Genomic DNA, 23,055 nt, shown 5'->3' with positions numbered 1-23,055 from the left:
TCTGTACTATTCCTTTAATGTGCATTGAGATAGCTGGGCTTACGGATACGAGGATGTTTTCCAAGGAGCAGCCACTATAAGAACACAAGAATGGAGGAACACTGCAGAAGGCCTACTGGCCCATATTAGGCACATCTTTCTCAAAACATTTAATATTATAATATTATGACAGTGTTAGTCAACTTTCAGCTCTACTCTCATTTTATAAAACACACACTCTGGAAGAGCATACAGTAAGGGAAGATATGAATAAATAGTACAAATGGGAAATAGAAATAAATGAAGGGGATATAAATAAAATACTTGAAATATCTAACAAAGACAGGACTCACAGCAACAATTTAAATTGGGCAAATTTAGATTTAGAAAGGATATAGGGAAGCACAGATTTAGCAATAGAATTGTAGATGAGTGGAACAAACTCCCAAATGTGTCACTGAGGAAAGAACTTTAGGTAGCTTTAAAAATAGGTTGAAAAGACACATGAGTGGATGGATGTGAGTTAAACCTCACTAGCCAGTAGGTCTAAATTACCAGTTACTTAATTGTGTTCTTATGGTTTTAAAAGCCTATAGTCTCTTAAGTGTAATATCTGTATATTTCATTTTTAATGCTTTAATAATAATAATAATAATAATATTATTATTATTATTATTATTATTATCATTATTATTATTTTCACCATTATTATTATTATTATTGTTATTATTATTATCATTATTATTATTTTCACCATTATTATTATTATCTTCACCATTATTGTTATTATTATTATAATTATTATAAATTTTGTAAAATATAAGGCTAGGTTATACATCTTTCTCTTTGATTATTTTTAAAGCTAATGCTTTATTTAATATACTTTTGATTTATTCAACTTCTCAACACTGCTTTTATTTTTCATTATGGTATTACATTATCAAAATAGTGAATGTTAATAATATTTCCAGTACATTTGAAAGATGATTAGAGTGGCGGCCTTCACACAACAGCAACAACTGACTTTCTGGTTTCTTGTGAAGTTTTTTTTTTTTTTTGCTTCAAGAGCAGCTGGGTTGCAGTAAACTAGTAAGCTGAAACTTAAAATTAGTCCAGTTTGATTGTTATATTTAGTTTCAAGTTAAAATTAATCCAATTTGATTGTTGTTGTATAGTTTTTGGAGTATATGTTATGGAATTGTTCAAAATTTTGGTAGGACTTTGTACCCAGGCAGTAAAGTTCAACTTAATTAGTGACTGAGCACTTCATAGTTCCTAACTACTTAGCAAGGAAATAAACCGGTGCAGCAATATGTAAACAATTTCCATTGGTGTCTTGAGAGACAAACCTATATTTTTAATTTCCTACCTGTCTGTAAAATTTTATTCATATACCTTTAATTTCTTAGCTGCAATATCTTCCGCTATTGTAGGAGCTTACATACCTACTTTATTCATCCTTATAACTAAAATTGTAGAATAAAGAGTTTTGCCTCTGTATTCCTTGAAACAAAAATTTACACTACACACAAGATGGGAAAAATAATTTTCCGTATTCTGACCTAAAAATATTGCAGAAATGGGATCTGGAAGTGTCAGTTATATGTTAGTTTAATTTAATATCTTTATAATGCACCCCCATACCCGTGGTGTGGGCACATAATGGGTTCAGGAGCCCATCTAAGGTAGAAAACTATTATATAAATTTCATTCTGTGATAAGATTTAAATTTTTAAAATCTTCTAAGGAATATAGTCATCAACAATAAAGTACAATAATAATAATAATAATAATATACTACTGCTAACTATTAACTACTATAATAATGTATGATGCACATTATCTTCATTGTAACAAAATGGATTTGGGGAAGAGAAGGAAGCAGCCTATGAAGGCAAGTGTGCCTAGTACCTATGAAGGTCTTAAAACTGGCCTGATGGGTGATAATACAGCCAGAAGTCTCATATCAACCAAATAACCTCTGCAACCATGGCTCGTCTGGTAAATCTATGAGTATCCTAAAGAAATCTCAACAGAGAGTCATTCACGACCCTTTATACAAAATATGTAAGGCCCACTTTGGAGTGTGCAGCACCAACGTGGAACTCATTAATTTTCTTGTTTATTATTAATATTAATTTTATATATTTTATTTTTAAATCTTTTTTTTCATTATCACATGAAAAAATTTTTTTTAAGAAACTGTAGAAAATGTTGAGGCATGCAGTGAGGCTTCTTCCTGAGCCAAGGGAGATGTGATGACAACATGCAAAATACTTGAAGAATTGATAGGGTAAACAAGGATAGGCTGTTTGAAAGGTGAGAAACAGGTACTCAGGGATGCAGGTGGAAATTAAAAACACAGATGAGCCACAGGGATGTCTTGAAGTATTTCTTCAGTCTCAGGGTGGTCAGGAAGTGGAATCAGTGGCATCGCTAGGGTTGGTGTCACCCAGGGCGGAATCTTTGGTGTCACCCCCATGAAATCCAAGGGTGGGGGGGGGATGGGAGCAGTAAACTCCAGTTAGATAAGATAAGATAAGATTTCGTTCGGATTTTTAACCCCGGGGGGTTAGCCACCCAGGATAACCCAAGAAAGTCAGTGCGTCATCGAGGACTGTCTAACTTATTTCCATTGGGGTCCTTAATCTTGTCCCCCAGGATGCGACCCACACCAGTCGACTAACACCCAGGTACCTATTTGCTGCTAGGTGAACAGGACAACAGGTGTAAGGAAACGTGTCGGAATGTTTCCACCCGCCGGGAATCGAACCCGGGCCCTCCGTGTGTGAAGCGGGAGCTTTAGCCACCAGGCCACTACTGCATGACCAGTGACTAATGTTTAGTAATGAGAACATTTAAGCGCCATCAACCGAACAGAAGAATATTTCTCAACTTTATTAATGATAAATAATCGTAGTAATATTGAGGAAACATAGCCTCAAATTCCACTTTGAGTACAGGCAACAGATCCTACATTTATTCATCTTCAACAATGCAAAAAAAAAAAAAAAACTTGAAAAATAAAGAAAAACATTGTAATATCAGAGAAACACTAGTTCCAATTTGACATTGAGTACAGGTAACATCTCAGTGAATCTGATCTTAAATTTCCTTGCTTTCAGTCCTGCAAAATCATCTATCACATCATCAAAAGCAATGATTTTTCCCTATAGTATAGGCCTATTTGTACTCTGTAATCATATAATAAGCTATATAGAAACAAAGGATTTTTCTCTTACGTTGCTGCAGCACTGTAATGTGCATTAATGTCACCTTCTTTAGAGGCTCTATGGTGTCACTCCATAAATGGTGTCACCCAGGGTGGCCCACCCCCCTGTCCCCCCTTATGATGGGTGTTAGTCAACTGGTGTGGGTTGCATTCTGGGGGACAAGATTAAGGACCCCAAAGAAAATAAGGCAGACAGAGTAGAAACATTGGGCGTGTTTCTTTCCACCTGTTGTCTATGTTCCCCATCAGTAAAAATGGGTACCTGGGTGTCAGTTGACTGGTGTGGGTCGCATCCTGGGACACTGACCTAATTTGCCCGACATACGGAGCATAACAAGGGGCCTTCTATGTAGTAGTATGTCATTGTTGTCAGCTAGGTCTGTATACCATGTACATGTACTTGTAGTAAATAAAGATATTATTATTATTATTATTATTATTATTATTATTATGATGATGATGCACTGCCTTTCTTGGGTTATCCTAGGTGGAAAACCCTTCTGGGTTAAAAATCCAAACAAAATCTTATTAGTCTGGTTGATCAGGCTCTGATCCACCACGAGGCGTGGTCACAGACCAGGCCATGGGGTTGTTGATCCCTGAAATCAACACTCGTGAATGGGTGTGAGGCATGGGTTATGAATGTTGCAACAAGGAGAAGGCTGGAGGCAGTGGAGATGTCATGTCTGAGGGCAATGTGTGGTGTGAATATAATGCAGAGAATCTGTAGTTTGGAGATTAGGAGATGTGGGGTTACCAAAGCTATTATCCAGAGGGCTGAGGAGGAGTTAATGAGATGGTTTGGACATGTAGAGAGGATGGAACGAAATAGAATGACTTCGAGAGTGTATAAATCTGTAGTGGAGGGAAGACGGGGTAGGGGTCGGCCTAGGAAAGGTTGGAGGGAGTGGGTAAAGGAGGTTTTTGTGTGTGAGGGGCTTGGACTTCCAGCACATGTGCATGAGCATGTTAGATAGGAGTAAATGTAGACAAATGATTTTTAGGACTTGACATGCTGTTGGAGTGTGAGCAAGGTAACATTTATGAAGGGGTTCAGGGAAACCTGCAGGCCGGCATTGATTCCTGGAGATGAAAAGTACAGTGCCAGCACTCTGAAGGAGGGGTGTTAATGTTGCAGTTTTATAACTGTAGTGTAAGCATGCTTCTGGCAAGATGGTGATGGAATGAATGATAATGAAAGTTTTTCTTTTTTAGGCCACCCTGCTTTGGTGGGAAACGGTCAATGTGTTAATAAAAAAGAAATAATCTCTTATCTTATGGTTTTTACCAACTCTGTATTGCACTCTTTGCATTTGGTAAAGTATAATACAGTACAGTATTATACATTTTAGCCATTCTTAATATTTTTGTTCTATTTTCAGAATGCTTCTGCAACCCATATGAATAAGAGCAACATGTCAACTTTACAGCAGGCTAACGTTTCATCTCCTAATCATGGGATGGTAGGGTATTAATGCACAAATCCTACTGAGAATTTATTTTCAGTTTATGTCAAATATTATATAATACAGAAAAATCAGTCAATAAGACACTTGTCTTGAATTATATTATAACTGCAGTTAGCATTTGATATTAAATTAACACATGTCAGTGAATTTTGTTGCCATGATGATTGAAACATATTTGAGGATGACAAGCCAACTGCAGACAGACACTTAACAAAGCCAATTTATATTGGACAACTTTCATTCATTTGTGAATGGAACTTTTACAGTGGGTTTATGCAAAGAGAGATTGGCTCATACCCTTGTCTGTTGTAATGTGGGTGGTACAGAGAGAGATTAATCTATACCTTGGTCAGTTGTAATGTGGGTGGTTCATAGTAAAATTAGTCCATACTTTGGTCTCTTTGATAGTTCGTATAGAAGGAGATTAGTATGTTCTCCAGCCTGTTGAAATGTGGGTGATTCAGAGAGAAAGGGATTTAAAATAGAAGAGGTGCATAATAGGTTGCAGTCAGAACGTTTGTATACCCAGAGGTGTAAGGAGTGTAATGAAGTAAGATTCTGGGAAGTGTTTAGTGAATGTGTTATTTTGAAGTAGGAGAATAATTATTTTGGAGACATGTCAGAATGGAAGACAGTGGGAAGGTGTACTATGAAATTGTGAAGTGCCAACCAGAACTGGCTGGACCCAGTCAGGCATTTGGGGTTATGAGGTATATATCTTAAATCTAGTACTAATTGTGCTTGCTGAATTGTATATTAAACATGTACTATTTTTATCTTACAGTGGTCATCAGTATTTGTAAATGATGTCAGTTGTGTCAGTCACTCAACACTATTTATAAGTCAACTAGTTTCAGTGGCACTGTCAACCATTACATACCTGCGGAACCTTTTTCCAGAGGTAATGTACTTTTTGTATTTTTTGGACATATTTTATTTGCAAGAATTCATATGAGAGAAAATAATGTAGGTGAACAAATGTGTTTCAAAGTTTGGTTTGGATGTTGTATATTGCCATCTATTCATATCTTAATGACTTTAGCAGTTACTCGTAGCTTTCCATCTGAGGTTGAAATAATGTTCATCTGCTTTATGTAATTGTCAGAATTACACGTAAAATTTTCAAACTTCCCTTATTGCTGTAATACAAATTTCCTGAATATTTTGATAGTACTGTACATTAAGGCTTTGTTACTTTTAACACATTTTCAAGGAGATACCTTGATGCCATTGAAGGGCTTTTCATCTGTGGAATTAGAGCTGTCATCCTGTTCCTCAGGATGGATAATGAGAACCTTCAAAACTAGGGAGGCCAAGCCCATGATGACACTCTTCAGGTCACTTGTTCTAGCTAGGCTGGAATATTGCTGCACACTAACAGCACCTTTCAAGGCAGGTGAAATTGCTGACCTAGAAAATGTACAGAGAACCTTCACGGCGCACATAACGGAGATAAAACACCTCAATTACTGGGAGCACTTGAGGTTCCTAAACCTGTATTCCCTGGAATGCAGGCGGGAGAGATACATGATTATATACACCTGGAAAATCCTAGAGGGACTAGTACCGAACTTGCACACGAAAATCACTCACTATGAAAGCAAAAGACTTGACAGACGATGCAACATCCCCCCAATGAAAAGCAGGGGTGTCACTAGCACGTTAAGAGACCATACAATAAGTGTCAGGGGCCCGAGACTGTTCAACTGCCTCCCAGCATACATAAGGGGGATTACCAACAGACTCCTGGCAGTCTTCAAGCTGGCACTGGACAAGCACCTAAAGTCGGTTCCTGACCAGCCGGGCTGTGGCTCGTACGTTGGTTTGCGTGCAGCCAGCAGCAACAGCCTGGTTGATCAGGCTCTGATCCACCGGGAGGCCTGGTCACAGACCGGGCCGCAGGGGCGTTGACCCCTGGAACTCTCTCCAGGTAAACTCCAGACTTAATTACTTCTCATTCCTCAGGTGCTAAATATGTACTGCCAGTATGTACTGGTTTGTACTAATGTATAATTGTGTTTTTAATTTTCTTAATTTAATTGTATACATATATGTACAATGTACAGTATGCACCATACAGGATATGTATATACAGGGTATGTGCTATACATTCCTGTTACATGAACATTGTTGCACTCTCATTTTTTTGTACTTGTTATACATATATTGTTCATCATACCAGAAAACTTTTTTATATTATCTTCATTCTGATCACATCTTTGCACTTTAATTTCCCTTTTCTGTGCATAATAGAGAAAATATCTAATGGTAAACTATGTAATACCATGGACATTAACCCTTGAACGGTCCAAACAGATCGACGTTCAAATTCATAGTGCTACAAAAGTAGACCTACTTTTTTTTACATATTTTCAAATATAACGAAAAAAAATGTAGATAAAAGTTTTTTTAACACGTTTTCAAATGTAAAACAAAAAAGAAGATCTACATTTTTTTACATACTTTCAGATGTTGAAAAAACGTATATATACGTTTGGACCATTTAAGGGTTAAATGGTATTTTACATTACTTGCACAGACTCCAACGGCTTGGAGTTTACCTGGCTCATCAAATCCCAAATATCACTCTTATCCACTTATTCAGATCTGCCATGCTTACACATCATTATCATCACCATCAAACTACTGTATTATAGGAAAGATATTGAAAGTTACGTGTGATAACTAACAAATCTGCATACAGTAATACTTTCCTTAATATATGAGTAATTTATGTTAATTATGAAAGGAGACTGGTGAATAATCTTTGAATAAAACCTGATAAGTCTCTGTCTTCATTTTCCTCGATAGACTGCTTATACTGACAAAGTTATTGATGGTTTAAACCTGAAGCTCCTGATGTCTAACAATCAACACATAGGACCGAACACTTTTGTGGAGAATATAGTGGCATGCTTTGAGGCACTAGAGAAGCAGTATGTAAGTACTATCTGCATTCAAAGTTTTCTGGATTTTTTCCTTTAGACTTATAACAAAGATGTATGTAGTACTACTACTACTAATAATAATAGTAATTGCTTAGTTATTACAAGAAATGAGTTAGCAGTTTGTGTATGGATTAAAAAAGCACCTAGTTATACACAGCATTTGGATAAAGTTTATGGTAAATGAAGTCTAGTCTATTATAATAATGTAAAGTAAAAGGATACAAGTGCAACTAATGTGACATTTTATTGTGGCAATGTTTCGCTCTCCAGGAGCTTTGTCAAGCCGATACAGCCGATACAATATATCGACTTGACAAAGCTCCTGGAGAGCGAAACGTTGCCACAATAAAATGTCACATTAGTTGCACTTGTGTCCTTTTACTTTACATATTGTCGGTAATTCTACCAACATTATTATTATAATAGTTAGAATCTTAATTACACAGCTAATTTTAATAAAATCAGTGTATTAGAGAACTAAATTTGGGCAGATATATTTTGTTGAAAATAAGAAAAAGTTTTGGAGTGAGATTAACAAGTTAAGAAAGCCTAGAGAACAAATGGATTTGTCAGTTAAAAATAGGAGAGGAGAGTTATTAAATGGAGAGTTAGAGGTATTGGGAAGATGGAGGGAATATTTTGAGGAATTGTTAAATGTTGATGAAGATAGGGAAGCTGTGATTTCGTGTATAGGGCAAGGAGGAATAACATCTTGTAGGAGTGAGGAAGAGCCAGTTGTGAGTGTGGGGGAAGTTCGTGAGGCAGTAGGTAAAATGAAAGGGGGTAAGGCAACCGGGATTGATGGGATAAAGATAGAAATGTTAAAAGCAGGTGGGGATATAGTTTTGGAGTGGTTGGTGCAATTATTTAATAAATGTATGTAAGAGGGTAAGGTACCTAGGGATTGGCAGAGAGCATGCATAGTTCCTTTGTATAAAGGCAAAGGGGACAAAAGAGAGTGCAAAAATTATAGGGGGATAAGTCTGTTGAGTATATCTGGTAAAGTGTATGGTAGAGTTATTATTGAAAGAATTAAGAGTAAGACGGAAAATAGGATAGCAGATGAACAAGGAGGCTTTAGGAAAGGTAGGGGGTGTGTAGACCAGGTGTTTACAGTGAAACATATAAGTGAACAGTATTTAGATAAGGCTAAAGAGGTCTTTGTGGCATTTATGGATTTGGAAAAGGCATATGACAGGGTGGATAGGGGGGCAATGTGGCAGATGTTGCAGGTGTATGGTGTAGGAGGTAGGTTACTGAAAGCAGTGAAGAGTTTTTACGAGGATAGTGAGGCTCAAGTTAGAGTATGTAGGAAAGAGGGAGATTATTTCCCAGTAAAAGTAGGCCTTAGACAAGGATGTGTGATGTCACCGTGGTTGTTTAATATATTTATAGTTGGGGTTGTAAGAGAAGTAAATGCGAGGGTCTTGGCAAGAGGCGTGGAGTTAAAAGATAAAGAATCACACATAAAGTGGGAGTTGTCACAGTTGCTCATTGCTGATGACACTGTACTCTTGGGAGATTCTGAAGATAAGTTGCAGAGATTGGTGGATGAATTTGGTAGGGTATGCAAAAGAAGAAAATTAAAAGTGAATACAGGAAAGAGTAAGGTTATGAGGACAACAAAAAGATTAGGTGATGAAAGATTGGATATCAGATTGGAGGGAGAGAGTATGGAGGAGGTGAATGTATTCAGATATTTGGGAGTGGACGTGTCAGCGGATGGGTCTATGAAAGATGAGGTGAATCATAGAATTGATGAGGGGAAAAGGGTGAGTGGTGCACTTAGGAGTCTGTGGAGACAAAGAACTTTGTCCTTGGAGGCAAAGAGGGGAATGTATGAGAGTATAGTTTTACCAACGCTCTTATATGGGTGTGAAGCATGGGTGATGAATGTTGCAGCGAGGAGAAGGCTGGAGGCAGTGGAGATGTCATGTCTTAGGGCAATGTGTGGTGTGAATATAATGCAGAGAATTCGTAGTTTGGAAGTTAGGAGGAGGTGCAGGATTACCAAAACTGTTGTCCAGAGGGCTGAGGAAGGGTTGTTGAGGTGGTTCGGACATGTAGAGAGAATGGAGCGAAACAGAATGAGTTCAAGAGTGTATCAGTCTGTAGTGGAAGGAAGGCAGGGTAGGGGTCGGCCTAGGAAAGGTTGGAGAGAGGGGGTAAAGGAGGTTTTGTGTGCAAGGGGCTTGGACTTCCAGCAGGCATGCGTGAGCGTGTTTGATAGGAGTGAATGGAGACAAATGGTTTTTAATACTTGACGTGCTGTTGGAGTGTGAGCAAAGTAACATATATGAAGGGATTCAGAGAAACCGGCAGGCCGGACTTGAGTCCTGGAGATGGGAAGTACAGTGCCTGCACTCTGAAGGAGGGGTGTTAATGTCGCAGTTTAAAAACAGTAGTGTAAAGCACCCTTCTGGCAAGACAGTGATGGAGTGAATGATGGTGAAAGTTTTTCTTTTTCAGGCCACCCTGCCTTGGTGGGAATTGGCCAGTGTGATAATAATAATAAAAAATATATGTGACTCTTGACCTACAACTGCACAACTTCTTGTACCTCCACCCCTCCACCTATCATTTGTAATATTTACAACAATGCCAGGAGCAAAGGTTTGAGTTAAGACTTGTATTATTTTTTGTTATCAAATTGTTTCTTTCAAATTTTACACTGATGAAGTATCTTTTTTTAATGCTTTTAATACCATTTTCTCTGTTTCTGCAGGGTGTTTTGATATACAATTTTCATGAGACTGTGAGGTTTTTGTCTTAAAGACTGCCAACATTACTAGGAATTTGTAAAGCTAGTTCAATGTTTTTGGTGTCCTTTTATTTAAAATACAGTGTAATAATATTTTTGTGATTCCTAGAATTTGGTTGCATTTTTTTTTTATAATTGCTCCAACTTACAGAACTTGACTGATTCCGACATGGTATAACATTTGCAGCAGTGAATATTGAAATAGAAAATACGTATTTGTGGTTATTACACATATTGAAAAATTAAAATTTGTGTCATGGTTTTATGGATTTATAAATGTTCTGTTGCAAATTTTCTAGCGAGATCACTTTCTTTCAGCTGAGAGAAATGAAGTTACTAATATACGAGCATGACCCAGATTTTCCACTGGAGGTGTACACATTCAAATTCAACTATCAAGATGGCTCAGCATCTGTTTCAAATTTAAAATTGTGCAATAAAAAGTAAGTCTAAGATTTTTACAAACACTTATAAAATGTAATACTAGTACATGTATTTTCTTCACTGTTTATGAAATGATAAATGATAAACTTTATTTCTACAAAGTATAATTTACAATTGGAAGGAGGACAAAGTGACATTATTGAAATACTTTGTAGAAAGTCCTTGGTTATGTGGAGCATTTCAGGCAGCCTTAAAATAAATTTATAACTACATCTAACTTATAAATATACTAGAATTTTTTTGCAGAGGCAATTTATTGGAAGTTTTAGTAAAACAATTTGCTATAATGTTTGTAGTGGTTATTAAAAATGCTGGTCAAATATAAATGCAAATACAAATCTAAATTTCAGTATAACTGCACAGGACATACAAAAAACTGAAGAACCATAGAATGTATAGCATCTCAGGCAAAACTTAGACTATATTATACTAAAAATTTACTCCTAAGTTATTTAATTTTTCATTTTTATTTTTTCTCTAAGGATCTGGTACACAGTATTAGTAGGAACTTAAAAATCGATACAAGATACAGGTTAATTCATTAAAAACCATAATAAGAAAATATAATTGTCTAGCAGTATATAGTAAAAGATAGTAAGCCCTGAGATGTATGTGGTGTAATTAAGAAATAAGGGAGGCAGAGTGAAAAGTCTGCATTCGTATGTAGTACTATACTTAAGATTTAAGGTTAAGATATTATATTTAAATGAATTTATAGGGCTGTAATTGTTATTATTATTATTACTATTATTATTATTAATATTTTTTTAATGTACTGGCTGTCTCCCACCAAGGAAGGGTGACCCAAAAGTGGAACACTTTCACCATTATTCACTCCATCAGCCTAAGGTGAACCAGTACTACATATAAGATTCCCCATCAGGTTGCAGATATCACCACCCCACCTTCGAAGTGAAGGCACTGTAATTTCCACCTCCAGGACTCAAGTTCAATTAACTGGACTTGATCCATGAAAGGAGAGATTAGGTTCAATTCCTTGGATAAAGAGTCCTTCACCAGTATCAAGGCATGCCCCTTGAAATGATAAGACTGTAATAAAACAGTGAAATTGGTAGTGAGAGGACTTTTATTCTTTGTGACTGGGGAATTGTAGATGTCAGCTGATTTATAGGCAGTGTTTATGGTTATCTGGTTATGAATATTCATTATGTAGTTCTGTAATTATGTACTATACTCATTGTTTAGCCATTTTCTAGGGGATGTTTCAAAATTTATTTGGATAAAAATTTTGAAATTTTAATATTTACCAATTTCAATTTCAACAGAAGGAAAAGTACATTAACAATTCAGATGCCAGTAAAGAAGATGCTGCGGTCAATTATTATGGCAGTTCAGTCATTTGATGACCTCCCAGATAGTGTAATTTTTGGGTTCAAGTTATTTTACTATGATGATGGTGAGTGTTTTTCTTTTACCCAAGTTATTTTTTGACACTATTTTTAACTTATTCTATTCTTTATTATTTAGGTAATTTGCTTAATTTGACTGTGAGCTGTGAGTTTATTCATATTGCCTCACTAATCATGTTTTTGACCAACTATGTTTGTAGAGGCCATGAAGTGGACTAGGAAGCCCATAGTTTGTTCAGAGTTTTCACTGTTTAGCCTAATTAGCTTTTTCTCACTGAATTTTTAACCATAGGACAATCAGGGCTTTGATAGTTTTGGTAAGTAGATTGTTCATAGGCATATTACTCCTTAGGAGAACAATAATTTTATGATGCCTTTACTGCACTACAGGTGTCATTCTTAAAGTTGTTGCTCCCTATTGTGCCATCACTGAATTCTTCACAGTGGTCGACATTAATAGCATACATTTCACAAATGTTTGCAATTACAATCAATTATTATTGATGCAAAGCCAGAGAAAATGCTGTGGCTTGGTTGAGGAGTGCACTTAGCTTGCATACTGTGTGTCCCTGGTTCGATCCTTGGCCACCTTAAAAGTTTTGTAGGCCCTAGACACTGTGCCTGATGGATAATATGGTCTTTTTGCCCCTTCCCCAATCTTCACTACCTTGCATCCACCTTATCTATTCCATGCAGTATTTTGTATGTCGTTATCATGTCTCCCCTGACCCTCCTGTCCTCCAGTGTCGTCAGATTGATTTCCCTTAACCTTTCTTCATAGGACATTCCCCTTAGCTCTGGAACCAGCCTTGTTGCAAACCTTTGCACTTTCTCTAATTTCTTGCGTGTTTGACCAGGTGTGGGTTCCAAACTGGTGCTGCATACTCCAGTATGGCCCTGACATACACAGTGTATAAAGTCTTGAACGATTCCTTACTGAGGTACCAGAACGCTATTCTCAGGTTTGCCAGGTGCCCATATGCCACAGCAGTTATCTGGTTAATGTGTGCTTCTGGCGATGTACTTGGTATTATACTCACTCCTAGATCTTTCTCCTTGAGTGAGGTTTGCAGTCTTTGGCCTTCTAGCCTATACTCTATCTGCGGTCTACTTTGCCTTTCTCCGATCTTCATGACTTTGCACTTGGCGGGGCTAAATTTTAGGAGCCAGTTGCTGGACCACACATCCAGCCTGTCTCCATTTCTCTTTGTAGACCTGTCTGGTCCGCATCTGATTTAATTCTCCTCATTAACTTCACATCATCTGCAAACAGGGACACTTCTGAGTTTATCTCTTCCATCATGTCGTTTACATATACCAAGAATAGCACTGGTCCCAGGACTGACCCCTGTGGGACCCGGTTCGTCACCGGCACTCATTGTGATCGCATCACGGACCATGACTCGCTGTTGCCTCCCTGTTAGGTATTCTCTGATCCATTGCAGTGCCCTTCCTGTTATATGTGCCTGTTCCTCTAGCTTCTGTACTAATCTCTTGTGAGGAACTGTGTTGAAGGCCTTCTTGCAGTCCAAGAAAATGCAATCAACCCACCCCTCCCTCTCATTTCTTACCTCAGTTACCTTGTCATAAAACTCTAGTAGGTTTGTGACACAGGATTTGCCTTCCATGAATCCTGCTGGCTGTCGTTTATAATCTTGTTCCACTCCAGGTGCTCCACCACTCTCCTCCTGATAATTTTCTCCATGACTTTGCATACTATACACGTCAGTGACACTGGTTTATAATTTAGTGCTTCATTTCTGTCTTCTTTCTTAAAGATGGGGACTACATTTACCTTCTTCCATACTTCAGGTAGTTGCCCAGTTTCAAGGGAAGTGTTGAAGATTTTGGTTAGTGGCACACGTAGTGTCTCTGCTCCCTCTCTAAGGACCCATGGAGAGATGTTGTCCGGTCCCACTGCCTTTGAAGTATCAAGGTAACTTAGGAGCTTCTCTACCTCCTCAGTTGTGTGTAATTCATCCAACACTTGTTGGTATATCCCTTGTTGATGTACCCCCACTATTTTGTCTTCCCAGTGTCCCTTCAGCCTCCACTGTAAATACTTCCTGAAATCTCATGTTGAGCTCCTCACAGACTTCTTAGTCATTTCTTGTGAGCTCCTCACCTGATTACCTGGTCCGTGACTGTTGTCTTCCTCCTGATGTGGCTGTAAAGCAGTTTCGAGTCAGACTTGACTTTCGATGCTATGTCGTTTTCATACTGCCGCTGCTCCTCCCTCCTTATCTGTGCATATCGTTTCTGGCTCGTCAACTAATCTCTTTATTTTTCTGAGTCCTTTGCCTTCTGTACTTTTTCCATTCTCTAGAGCACTTAGTTTTGTGTGTGTGTACTCACCTATTTGTACTCACCTATTTGTGGTTGCAGGGGTCGAGTCATAGCTCCTGATTGCTACTAGGTCCTCTCTCTTCCTGCTCCATGAGCTTTATCATACCTCGCCTTAAAACTATGTATGGTTTCCGCCTCCACTACTTCACTTTCTAGGCTATTCCACGGCTTGACTACTCTATGACTGAAGAAATACTTCCTAACATCCCTTTGATTCATCTGAGTCTTCAACTTCCAATTGTGACCTCTTGTGTCTGTGTCCCATCTCTGGAACATCCCGTCTTTGTCCACCTCGTCTATTCCGTGCAGTATTTTATATGTCGTTATCATGTCTCCCCTGACCCTCCTGGCCTCCAGTGTCGTCAGGCCGATTTCCCTCAACCTTTCTTCGTAGGACAATCCCCATAGCTCTGGCACTAGTCTTGTTGCAAACCTTTGCACTTTCTCTAATTTCTTGACGTGCTTGTTTAGGTGTGGATTCCAAACTGGTGCTGCATACTCCAGTATGGGCCTGACGTAAATGGTATACAGAGTCTTGAACGACTCCTTACTGAGGTATCGGAACGCTATCCGTAGGTTTGCCAGGCGCCCGTATGCTGCAGCAGTTATCTGATTGATGTGCGCCTCAGGAGATATGCTCGGTGTTATACTCACCCCCAGATCTTTTTCCTTGAGTGAGGTTTGCAGACTTTGGCCATCTAAACTATATTGTGTCTGCGGTCTTCTTTGCCCTTCCCCAATCTTCATGACTTTGCATTTGGCAGGGTTAAACTCAAGGAGCCAGTTGCTGGACCAGGCTTGTAGCCTGTCCAGGTCTCTTTGTAGTCCTGCCTGATCCTCATCCGATTTGATTCTTCTCATTAACTTCACATCGTCCGCAAACAAGGACACTTCTGAGTCTATCCCTTCCGTTATGTCATTCACATATACCAAGAACAGCACAGGTCCTAGGACTGACCCCTGTGGAACCCCGCTTGTCACAGGCGCCCACTTTGACACCTCGTCACGTACAATGACTCGTTGTTGCCTCCCTGTAAGGTATTCTCTTATCCATTGCAGTGCCTTTCCTGTTATGTGTGCCTGATCCTCTAGTTTTTGCAGTAACCTCTTGTGAGGAACTGTGTCGAAGGCCTTCTTGCAGTCCAAAAAAATACAGTCGATCCACCCCTCTCTCTCTTGTCTTACTTCTGTCACCTTGTCATAAAACTCTAATAGGTTTGTGACACAGGATTTTCCCTCCCTGAAACCATGCTGGTTGTCAATTATACACTTGTTTCTTTCCAGGTGCTCCACCACTCTCCTCCTGATGATCTTCTCCATGACCTTGCATACTATACACGTTAGTGATACAGGTCTGTAGTTTAGTGCCTCATGTCTGTCTCCCTTTTTAAAAATTGGGACTACATTTGCCATCTTCCATACCTTGGGGAGTTGCCCAGTTTCAAATGATGTGTTGAAGATCTTTGTTAATGGTACACACAATGTCTGCTCCCTCTTTAAGGACCCACGGAGAGATGTTGTCTGGTCCCACCGCCTTTGAGGTGTCAAGTTCGCATAGCAGCTTCTTCACCTCCTCCTTGGTTATATGTACCTCATCCAGCACTTGCTGGTGCACCCCCTGCTCTGATTTCCTGGAGTCCTACTGCTTTCCACTGTAAATACTTCTTTAAATCTTGTGTTGAGCTCCTGACATACCTCCCGGTCGTTTCTTGTGAATTCCCCATCACCCTTCCTCAGTCTGATTACCTGGTCCTTGACTGTTTTCCTCCTGATGTGGCTGTACAACAGCTTCGGGTCAGTCTTGACTTTCAATGCTATGTCATTTTCGTATTGCCGCTGAGCCTCCCTTCTTATCTGTGCATATTCGTTTCTGGCTCTTCGGCTAATCTCTTTATTTTCCTGAGTTCTCTGTCTTCTGTACCTTTTCCATTCTCTAGTACACCTAGTTTTTGCCTCCCTACACCTTTGGGTGAACCAAGGACTCGTTCTGTTCTTCCCATTATTTCTGTTTCCCTTAGGAACAAACCTCTCCTCTGCCTCCTTGCATTTTGTTGCCACATAGTCCATCATTTCTTGTACTGGTTTTCCTGTCAGTTCCCTCTCCCACTGAATATCTTGAAAGAAGTTCCTCAAGCCTGAGTAGTTCCCCCTTTTGTAGTTTGGTTTTTCCCACCCTATTCCTGCTGCTCTCTCCACTTGGAGCTCAACTATGTAGTCGAAGCACAGAACCACATGATCACTAGCTCCCAGGGGCCTTTCATACATGATATCCTCGATGTCAGAACTACTCAAGGTGAATACAAGGTCCAGTCTTGCTGGTTCATCCTCTCCTCTCTCTCTGGTAGTGTCTCTAACATGTTGATGCATGAGGTTTTCCAGTACCACGTCCTTCATCTTGGCTCTCCATGTTTCGGGACCCCCATGGGGCTTCAGGTTTTCCCAGTCAATCTCCTTGTGATTGAAATCACCCATAACTAGTAACTTTGCTCCCCCCATGTGTGCTCTCCTGGCCACCTCGGCTAGTGTGTCGACCATTGCTCTGTTGCTCTCATCGTATTCTTCTCTTGGCCTCCTGCAGTTCTGTGGTGGGTTGTACATTACTGCAATTATCACCTTATGTCCCTCAGACTGGATTGTTCCTACTAAGTACATGTAGTCCCTTTCGCCCGTGCCATCCATTCCTTCCATTTTCTCAAACCCCCACTGGTTTTTAATAAGCAGTGCAACTCCTCCTACCCCTCTCCTCCCTCTGTCTTTCCTGAGGATTTGATATCCGGATGGAAAGATTGAATCTGTTATTATTCTTGTGAGTTTTGTTTCTGTGAGTGCTATTATGTCTGGGGATGTCTCCTTGATTCTTTCGTGCCACTCCTCATACTTATTTGTTAATCCATCTGCATTTGTATACCACACCTTCAACTTCTTTTCTAAGATTGTGGTCTGGGAGGTGTATTGGGGTTGGGGAAGTAGGAGACCTGATAAGGAACTATGGGTGGTTGCTGTGGGGGTGGAGTTTGTAATGCAGTGGGTGGGGGCATTGGATGTGGCATGGGTGTTTTGGTTTAGAGTGTTTGGTTGCACTGGGGTTGACCTGGTTGGGAGGCTTCTATAGGAAGTTGTGAGGGAGACTGTATTTGATCTTCCTGTGTCTGGGATCTCCTGTCTGTCTTCTCCATCCCCTCTCTTTCCTCCTTTCGCCTTTGTACCATCTCTCTCTGTTTCTGCCTTTCTGCTTGTGTTCTGTCGTGGTCGAGATACACCTTCCTGTATGCCGGCATGTCCCTTAATCGTGCTTTCTCCTGCAGGATCCTGTTCCGAGTCGATTCTGCCTTGAAGGTCACTTTCACTGGCCGGGTTCTTTTTTTTTTACATACCCCCCTATATTCCGAAAATTTTCCAGCTGGGTCATGTCGTCTTCTCCTATTGCTTTCATGATGCTTTCAATTGCTTTTTTTTCCCTTGTTTTCTGGCTTCATATGTTTCCCCTTCAACTTCCTGGAGCCCATACACAAAGACTGACCTCACCCTTTCATTCTCCCACTGCATATCCCTGTGTATCCCCTCATTCAATTTGATTTCCTCCATTGCAGCTTTCCTTTCTTCAGTTTCACTAGCTAATGTACTTGGGCTCAGTGGCCTGTCATTTTCCCTTCTCGGCTTTCCCTGGGCTCTGCTGTGGTCTGTTAGGGCCTCCACATGTAGCTTAGCTCTTTCATTTACTACAGTCTCCACTGATTGAGCTTCTACATGCTGTTTTGCTCCTTCTTTCCCTACAGTCCCCTTATTTGTGACTGAGGTAGCAGTCTCTGTTGTCAATCCCAAAATGTTCTTTAGTTCTTAAGGCTGTTTCAGATTTTTCAGTTCCTCTTCTAAACTCTGTATCCTGGCCTCTGCTGCTTTGACTTGCACCTCCCACTTCCTGCTTTCCATGTCTATCCTCTCTTCCATTCTCATGCTAAGTTCTTCTAGTTTCTTTTCCCATTCATGTTCCCTTTTTGTGAGCTCTGCTGCCCAATCTTCCTTTGCAGTTTCCTCCTCCTGTCCCTTGGTTTTTCTTGTTGCTCTCTGGCAGCCCATTTTTGTTTTATCCTGATTGCCTCAGAGTGGGAAACCTATGTAATTCTGTATGTTAGGTTAGTATTGTGTATGTCAGAGTGTGGGGGAGGGGAGGTAGAAGAGGAACTGTGGCTATGTGGGAGAGTAGTGGGAAGGAGAGTGAAGCAAGTGGGAGAGGGAGAGGGGGAAGGAGGGAGAGGTGGGGAGGGGGAGGGTGAAAAAGGGAGGGGAGGGATCAGGTGAAGGAGTGAGATGTCAGGGGGGGAGTGTATGTGTGAGTCTGGCAATGTGTGTGTGTGTGTGTGTGTTGTGTGTGTGTTGCATGTGTGTGTGTGTGTGTTGTGTGTGTGTGTGTGTTGTGTGTGTGTGTGTGTGTGTACTCACCTATTTCTACTCACCTATTTGTGGTTGCAGGGGTCGAGTCACAGCTCCTGGCCCCGCCTCTTCGCTGATTGCTACTAGGTCCTCTCTCTCCCTGCCCCATGAGCTCTATCATACCTCGCCTTAAAACTATGTATGGTTCCTGCCTCCACCACATCACTTTCTAGGCTATTCCATGGCCTGACTACTCTATGACTGAAGAAATACTTCCTAACATCCCTTTGATTCATCTGAGTCTTCAACTTCCAATTGTGACCTCTTGTGTCTGTGTCCCATCTCTGGAACATCCCGTCTTTGTCCACCTCGTCTATTCCGCGCAGTATTTTATATGTCGTTATCATGTCTCCCCTGACCCTCCTGGCCTCCAGTGTCGTCAGGCCGATTTCCCTCAACCTTTCTTCATAGGACAATCCCCGTAGCTCTGGGACTAGTCTTGTTGCAAACCTTTGCACTTTCTCTAATTTCTTGACGTGCTTGACTAGGTGTGGATTCCAAACTGGTGCTGCATACTCCAGTATGGGCCTGACGTAGATGGTGTACAGAGTCTTAAACGAATCCTTACTGAGGTATCGGAACGCTATCCGTAGGTTTGCCAGGCGCCCGTATGCTGCAGCAGTTATCTGATTGATGTGCGCCTCAGGAGATATGCTCGGTGTTATACTCACCCCCAGATCTTTTTCCTTTAGTGAGGTTTGCAGTCTTTGGCCATCTAAACTATATTGTGTCTGCGGTCTTCTTTGCCCTTCCCCAATCTTCATGACTTTGCATTTGGCAGGGTTAAATTCAAGGAGCCAGTTGCTGGACCAGGCTTGTAGCCTGTCCAGATCTCTTTGTAGTCCTGCCTGATCCTCGTCCGATTCGATTCTTCTCATTAACTTCACATCGTCTGCAAACAAGGACACTTCTGAGTCTATCCCTTCCGTTATGTCGTTCACGTATACCAAGAACAGCACAGGTCCTAGGACTGACCCCTGTGGAACCCCGCTTGTCACAGGCGCCCACTCTGACACCTCGTCGCGTACCATGACTCGTTGTTTCCTCCCTGTCAGATATTCTCTGATCCATTGCAGTGCCTTTCCTGTTATGTGTGCCTGGTCCTCTAGCTTTTGCAGTAACCTCTTGTGAGGAACTGTGTCGAAAGCCTTCTTGCAGTCCAAAAATACGCAGTCGATCCACCCCTCTCTCTCTTGTCTTACTTCTGTCACCTTGTCATAAAACTCTAGTAGGTTTGTGACACAGGATTTTCCTTCCCTGAAACCGTGCTGGTTGTCAATTATACACTTGTTTCTTTCCAGGTGCCCCACCACTCTCCTCCTGATGATCTTCTCCATGACCTTGCATACTATACACGTTAGGGATACAGGTCTGTAGTTTAGTGCCTCATGTCTGTCTCCCTTTTTAAAAATTGGGACTACGTTTGCCATTTTCCATACCTCAGGGAGTTGCCCAGTTTCAAATGATGTGTTGAAGATCTTTGTTAATGGCTCACACAATATCTCTGCTCCCTCTTTAAGGACCCACGGAGAGATGTTGTCTGGTCCCACCGCCTTTGAGGTGTCAAGTTCGCATAGCAGCTTCTTCACCTCCTCCTTGGTTATATGTACCTCATCCAGCACTTGCTGGTGTGCCCCCCTGTTCTGATTTCTTGGAGTCCTACTGGTTTCCACTGTAAATACCTCTTTAAATCTTGTGTTGAGCTCCTGACATACCTCTCGGTCGTTTCTTGTGAATTCCCCATCACCCTTCCTCAGTCTGATTACCTGGTCCTTGACTGTTGTTTTCCTCCTGATGTGGCTGTACAATAGCTTCGGGTCAGTCTTTACTTTTGATGCTATGTCATTTTCATATTGTCTCTGAGCCTCCCTTCTTATCTGTGCATATTCGTTTCTGGCTCTTCGGCTGATTTCTTTATTTTCCTGAGTTCTCTGTCTTCTGTACCTTTTCCATTCTCTAGTACACCTAGTTTTTGCCTCCCTACACCTTTGGGTGAACCAAGGACTCGTTCTGTTCTTCCCATTATTTCTGTTTCCCTTGGGAACAAACCTCTCCTCTGCCTCCTTGCATTTTGTTGCTACATAGTCCATCATTTCTTGTACTGGTTTTCCTGTCAGTTCCCTCTCCCACTGAATGTCTTGAAGGAAGTTCCTCATGCCTGAGTAGTTCCCCCTTTTGTAGTTTGGTTTTTCCCAGCCTATTCCTGCTACTCTCTCCACTTGGAGCTCAACTATGTAGTCGAAGCACAGAACCACATGATCACTAGCTCCCAGGGGCCTTTCATACATGATACCCTCGATGTCCGAACTACTCATGGTGAATACAAGGTCCAACCTTGCTGGTTCATCCTCTCCTCTCTCTCTGGTAGTGTCTCTAACATGTTGATGCATGAGGTTCTCCAGTACCACATCCATCATCTTGGCTCTCCATGTTTCGGGACCCCCATGGGGCTCCAGGTTTTCCCAGTCAATCTCCTTGTGATTGAAATCACCCATAACTAGTAACTTTGCTCCCCCCATGTGTGCTCTCCTGGCCACCTCGGCTAGTGTGTTGATCATTGCTCTGTTGCTCTCATCGTATTCTTCTCTTGGCCTCCTGCAGTTCTGTGGTGGGTTGTACATTACTGCAATTATCACCTTATGTCCCTCAGTCTGGATTATTCCTACTAAGTAGTCCCTTTCGCCCATGCCATCCATTCCTTCCATTTTCTCAAAACCCCACTGGTTTTTAATGAGCAGTGCAACTCCTCCTCCCCCTCTCCTCCCTCTGTCTTTCCTGAAGATTTGATATCCGGATGGAAAGATTGAATCTGTTATTATTCTGGTGAGTTTTGTTTCTGTGAGTGCTATTATGTCTGGGGATGTCTCTTTGATTCTTTCGTGCCACTCCTCATACTTGTTTGTTATTCCATCTGCATTTGTATACCACACCTTCAACTTCTTTTCTAAGACTGTGGTCTGGGAAGTATATTGGGGTTGGGGAAGTGGGAGACCTGGTAAGGAACTATGGGTTGTTGCTGTGGGGGTGAAGTTTGTAATGTAGTGGGTGGGGGCATTGGATGTGGCATGGGTGTTTTGATTTAGAGTGTTTGGTTGCACTGGGGTTGACCTGGTTGGGAGGCTTCTATAGAAAGTTGTGAGGGAGGCTGTATTAGATCTTCTTCCTGGGTCTGGGATCTCCTGTCTGTCTTCTCCATCCCCTCTCTTTCCTCCTTTCGCCTTTGTACCATCTCTCTCAGTTTCTTCCTTTCTTCTTGTGTTCTGTCGCGGTCGAGATACACCCTCCTGTATGCCGTCATGTCCCTTAATCGTGCTTTCTCCTGCAGTATCCTGGTCCGAGTCGCTTCTGCCTTGAAGGTCACTCTCACTGGCCGGGTTCTTTTTTTTACAAACCCCCCTATTCTCCGAAAATTTTCCAGCTGGGTCATATCGTCTTCTCCTATTGCTTTCATGATGCTTTCAATTGCTTTTTTTTCCCCTTGTTTTCTTGCTTCATATGTTTCCCCTTCGACTTCCTGGAGCCCATACACAAAGACTGACCTCACTCTTTCATTCTCCCACTGCATATCCCTGTGTATCCCCTCATTTAATTTGGTTTCCTCCACTGCAGCTTTCCTTTCATCAGTTTCACTGGCTAATGTACTTGGGCTCAGTGGCCTGTCATTTTTCCTTCTCGGCTTTCCTTGGGCTCTGTTGTTGTTTGTTAGGGCCTCCACATAAAGCTTAGCTCTTTCATTTGTGTGTGTGTGTGTGTGTGTGTGTGTGTGTGTGTGTGTGTGTGTGTGTGTGTGTGTGTGTGTGTGTGTGTGTGTGTGTGTGTGTGTGTGTGTACTCACCTAGTTGCACTCACCTAGTTGAGGTTGCAGGGGTCGAGTCCAAGCTCCTGGCCCCGCCTCTTCACTGGTCGCCACTAGGTCACTCTCCCTGAACCATGAGCTTTATCGTACCTCTGCTTAAAGCTATGTATGGATCCTGCCTCCACTACATCTCTTCCCAAACTATTCCATTTCCTGACTACTCTGTGGCTGAAGAAATACTTCCTAACATCCCTGTGATTCATCTGTGTCTTCAGCTTC

At 41.0% G+C, this 23,055-nt stretch overlaps 1 protein-coding gene across 6 annotated transcripts in view; it reads left to right on the top strand.

Moving 5' to 3' along the window:
• Window positions 1-23,055, top strand: part of LOC128694685 (HORMA domain-containing protein 2-like) — a 68,139-nt gene that overhangs the window by 7,559 nt on the left and 37,525 nt on the right. For 2 of the 6 annotated variants that reach the window (XM_070095745.1, XM_070095746.1), the window contains exons 1-6: window positions 873-1,068; window positions 4,594-4,674; window positions 5,465-5,581; window positions 7,492-7,620; window positions 10,708-10,832; window positions 12,120-12,250. In XM_070095745.1, the coding sequence (XP_069951846.1) occupies window positions 4,612-4,674; window positions 5,465-5,581; window positions 7,492-7,620; window positions 10,708-10,832; window positions 12,120-12,250 (565 nt within the window). In that variant the 5' untranslated portion in view covers window positions 873-1,068; window positions 4,594-4,611. Of the gene's footprint in view, window positions 1-872; window positions 1,069-2,178; window positions 2,299-4,593; window positions 4,675-5,464; window positions 5,582-7,491; window positions 7,621-10,707; window positions 10,833-12,119; window positions 12,251-23,055 lie in introns of those variants that run through there. The other 4 variants (XM_070095744.1, XM_070095741.1, XM_070095742.1 and 1 more) reach the window with 4 other exon arrangements.

Source organism: Cherax quadricarinatus, chromosome 51 (genome assembly GCF_038502225.1).
Source record: "Cherax quadricarinatus isolate ZL_2023a chromosome 51, ASM3850222v1, whole genome shotgun sequence".
NCBI lineage: Eukaryota > Metazoa > Arthropoda > Malacostraca > Decapoda > Parastacidae > Cherax > Cherax quadricarinatus.
Note: the sequence above shows the minus strand (reverse complement) of the source record. Positions and strands in the feature narration are given on the sequence as shown.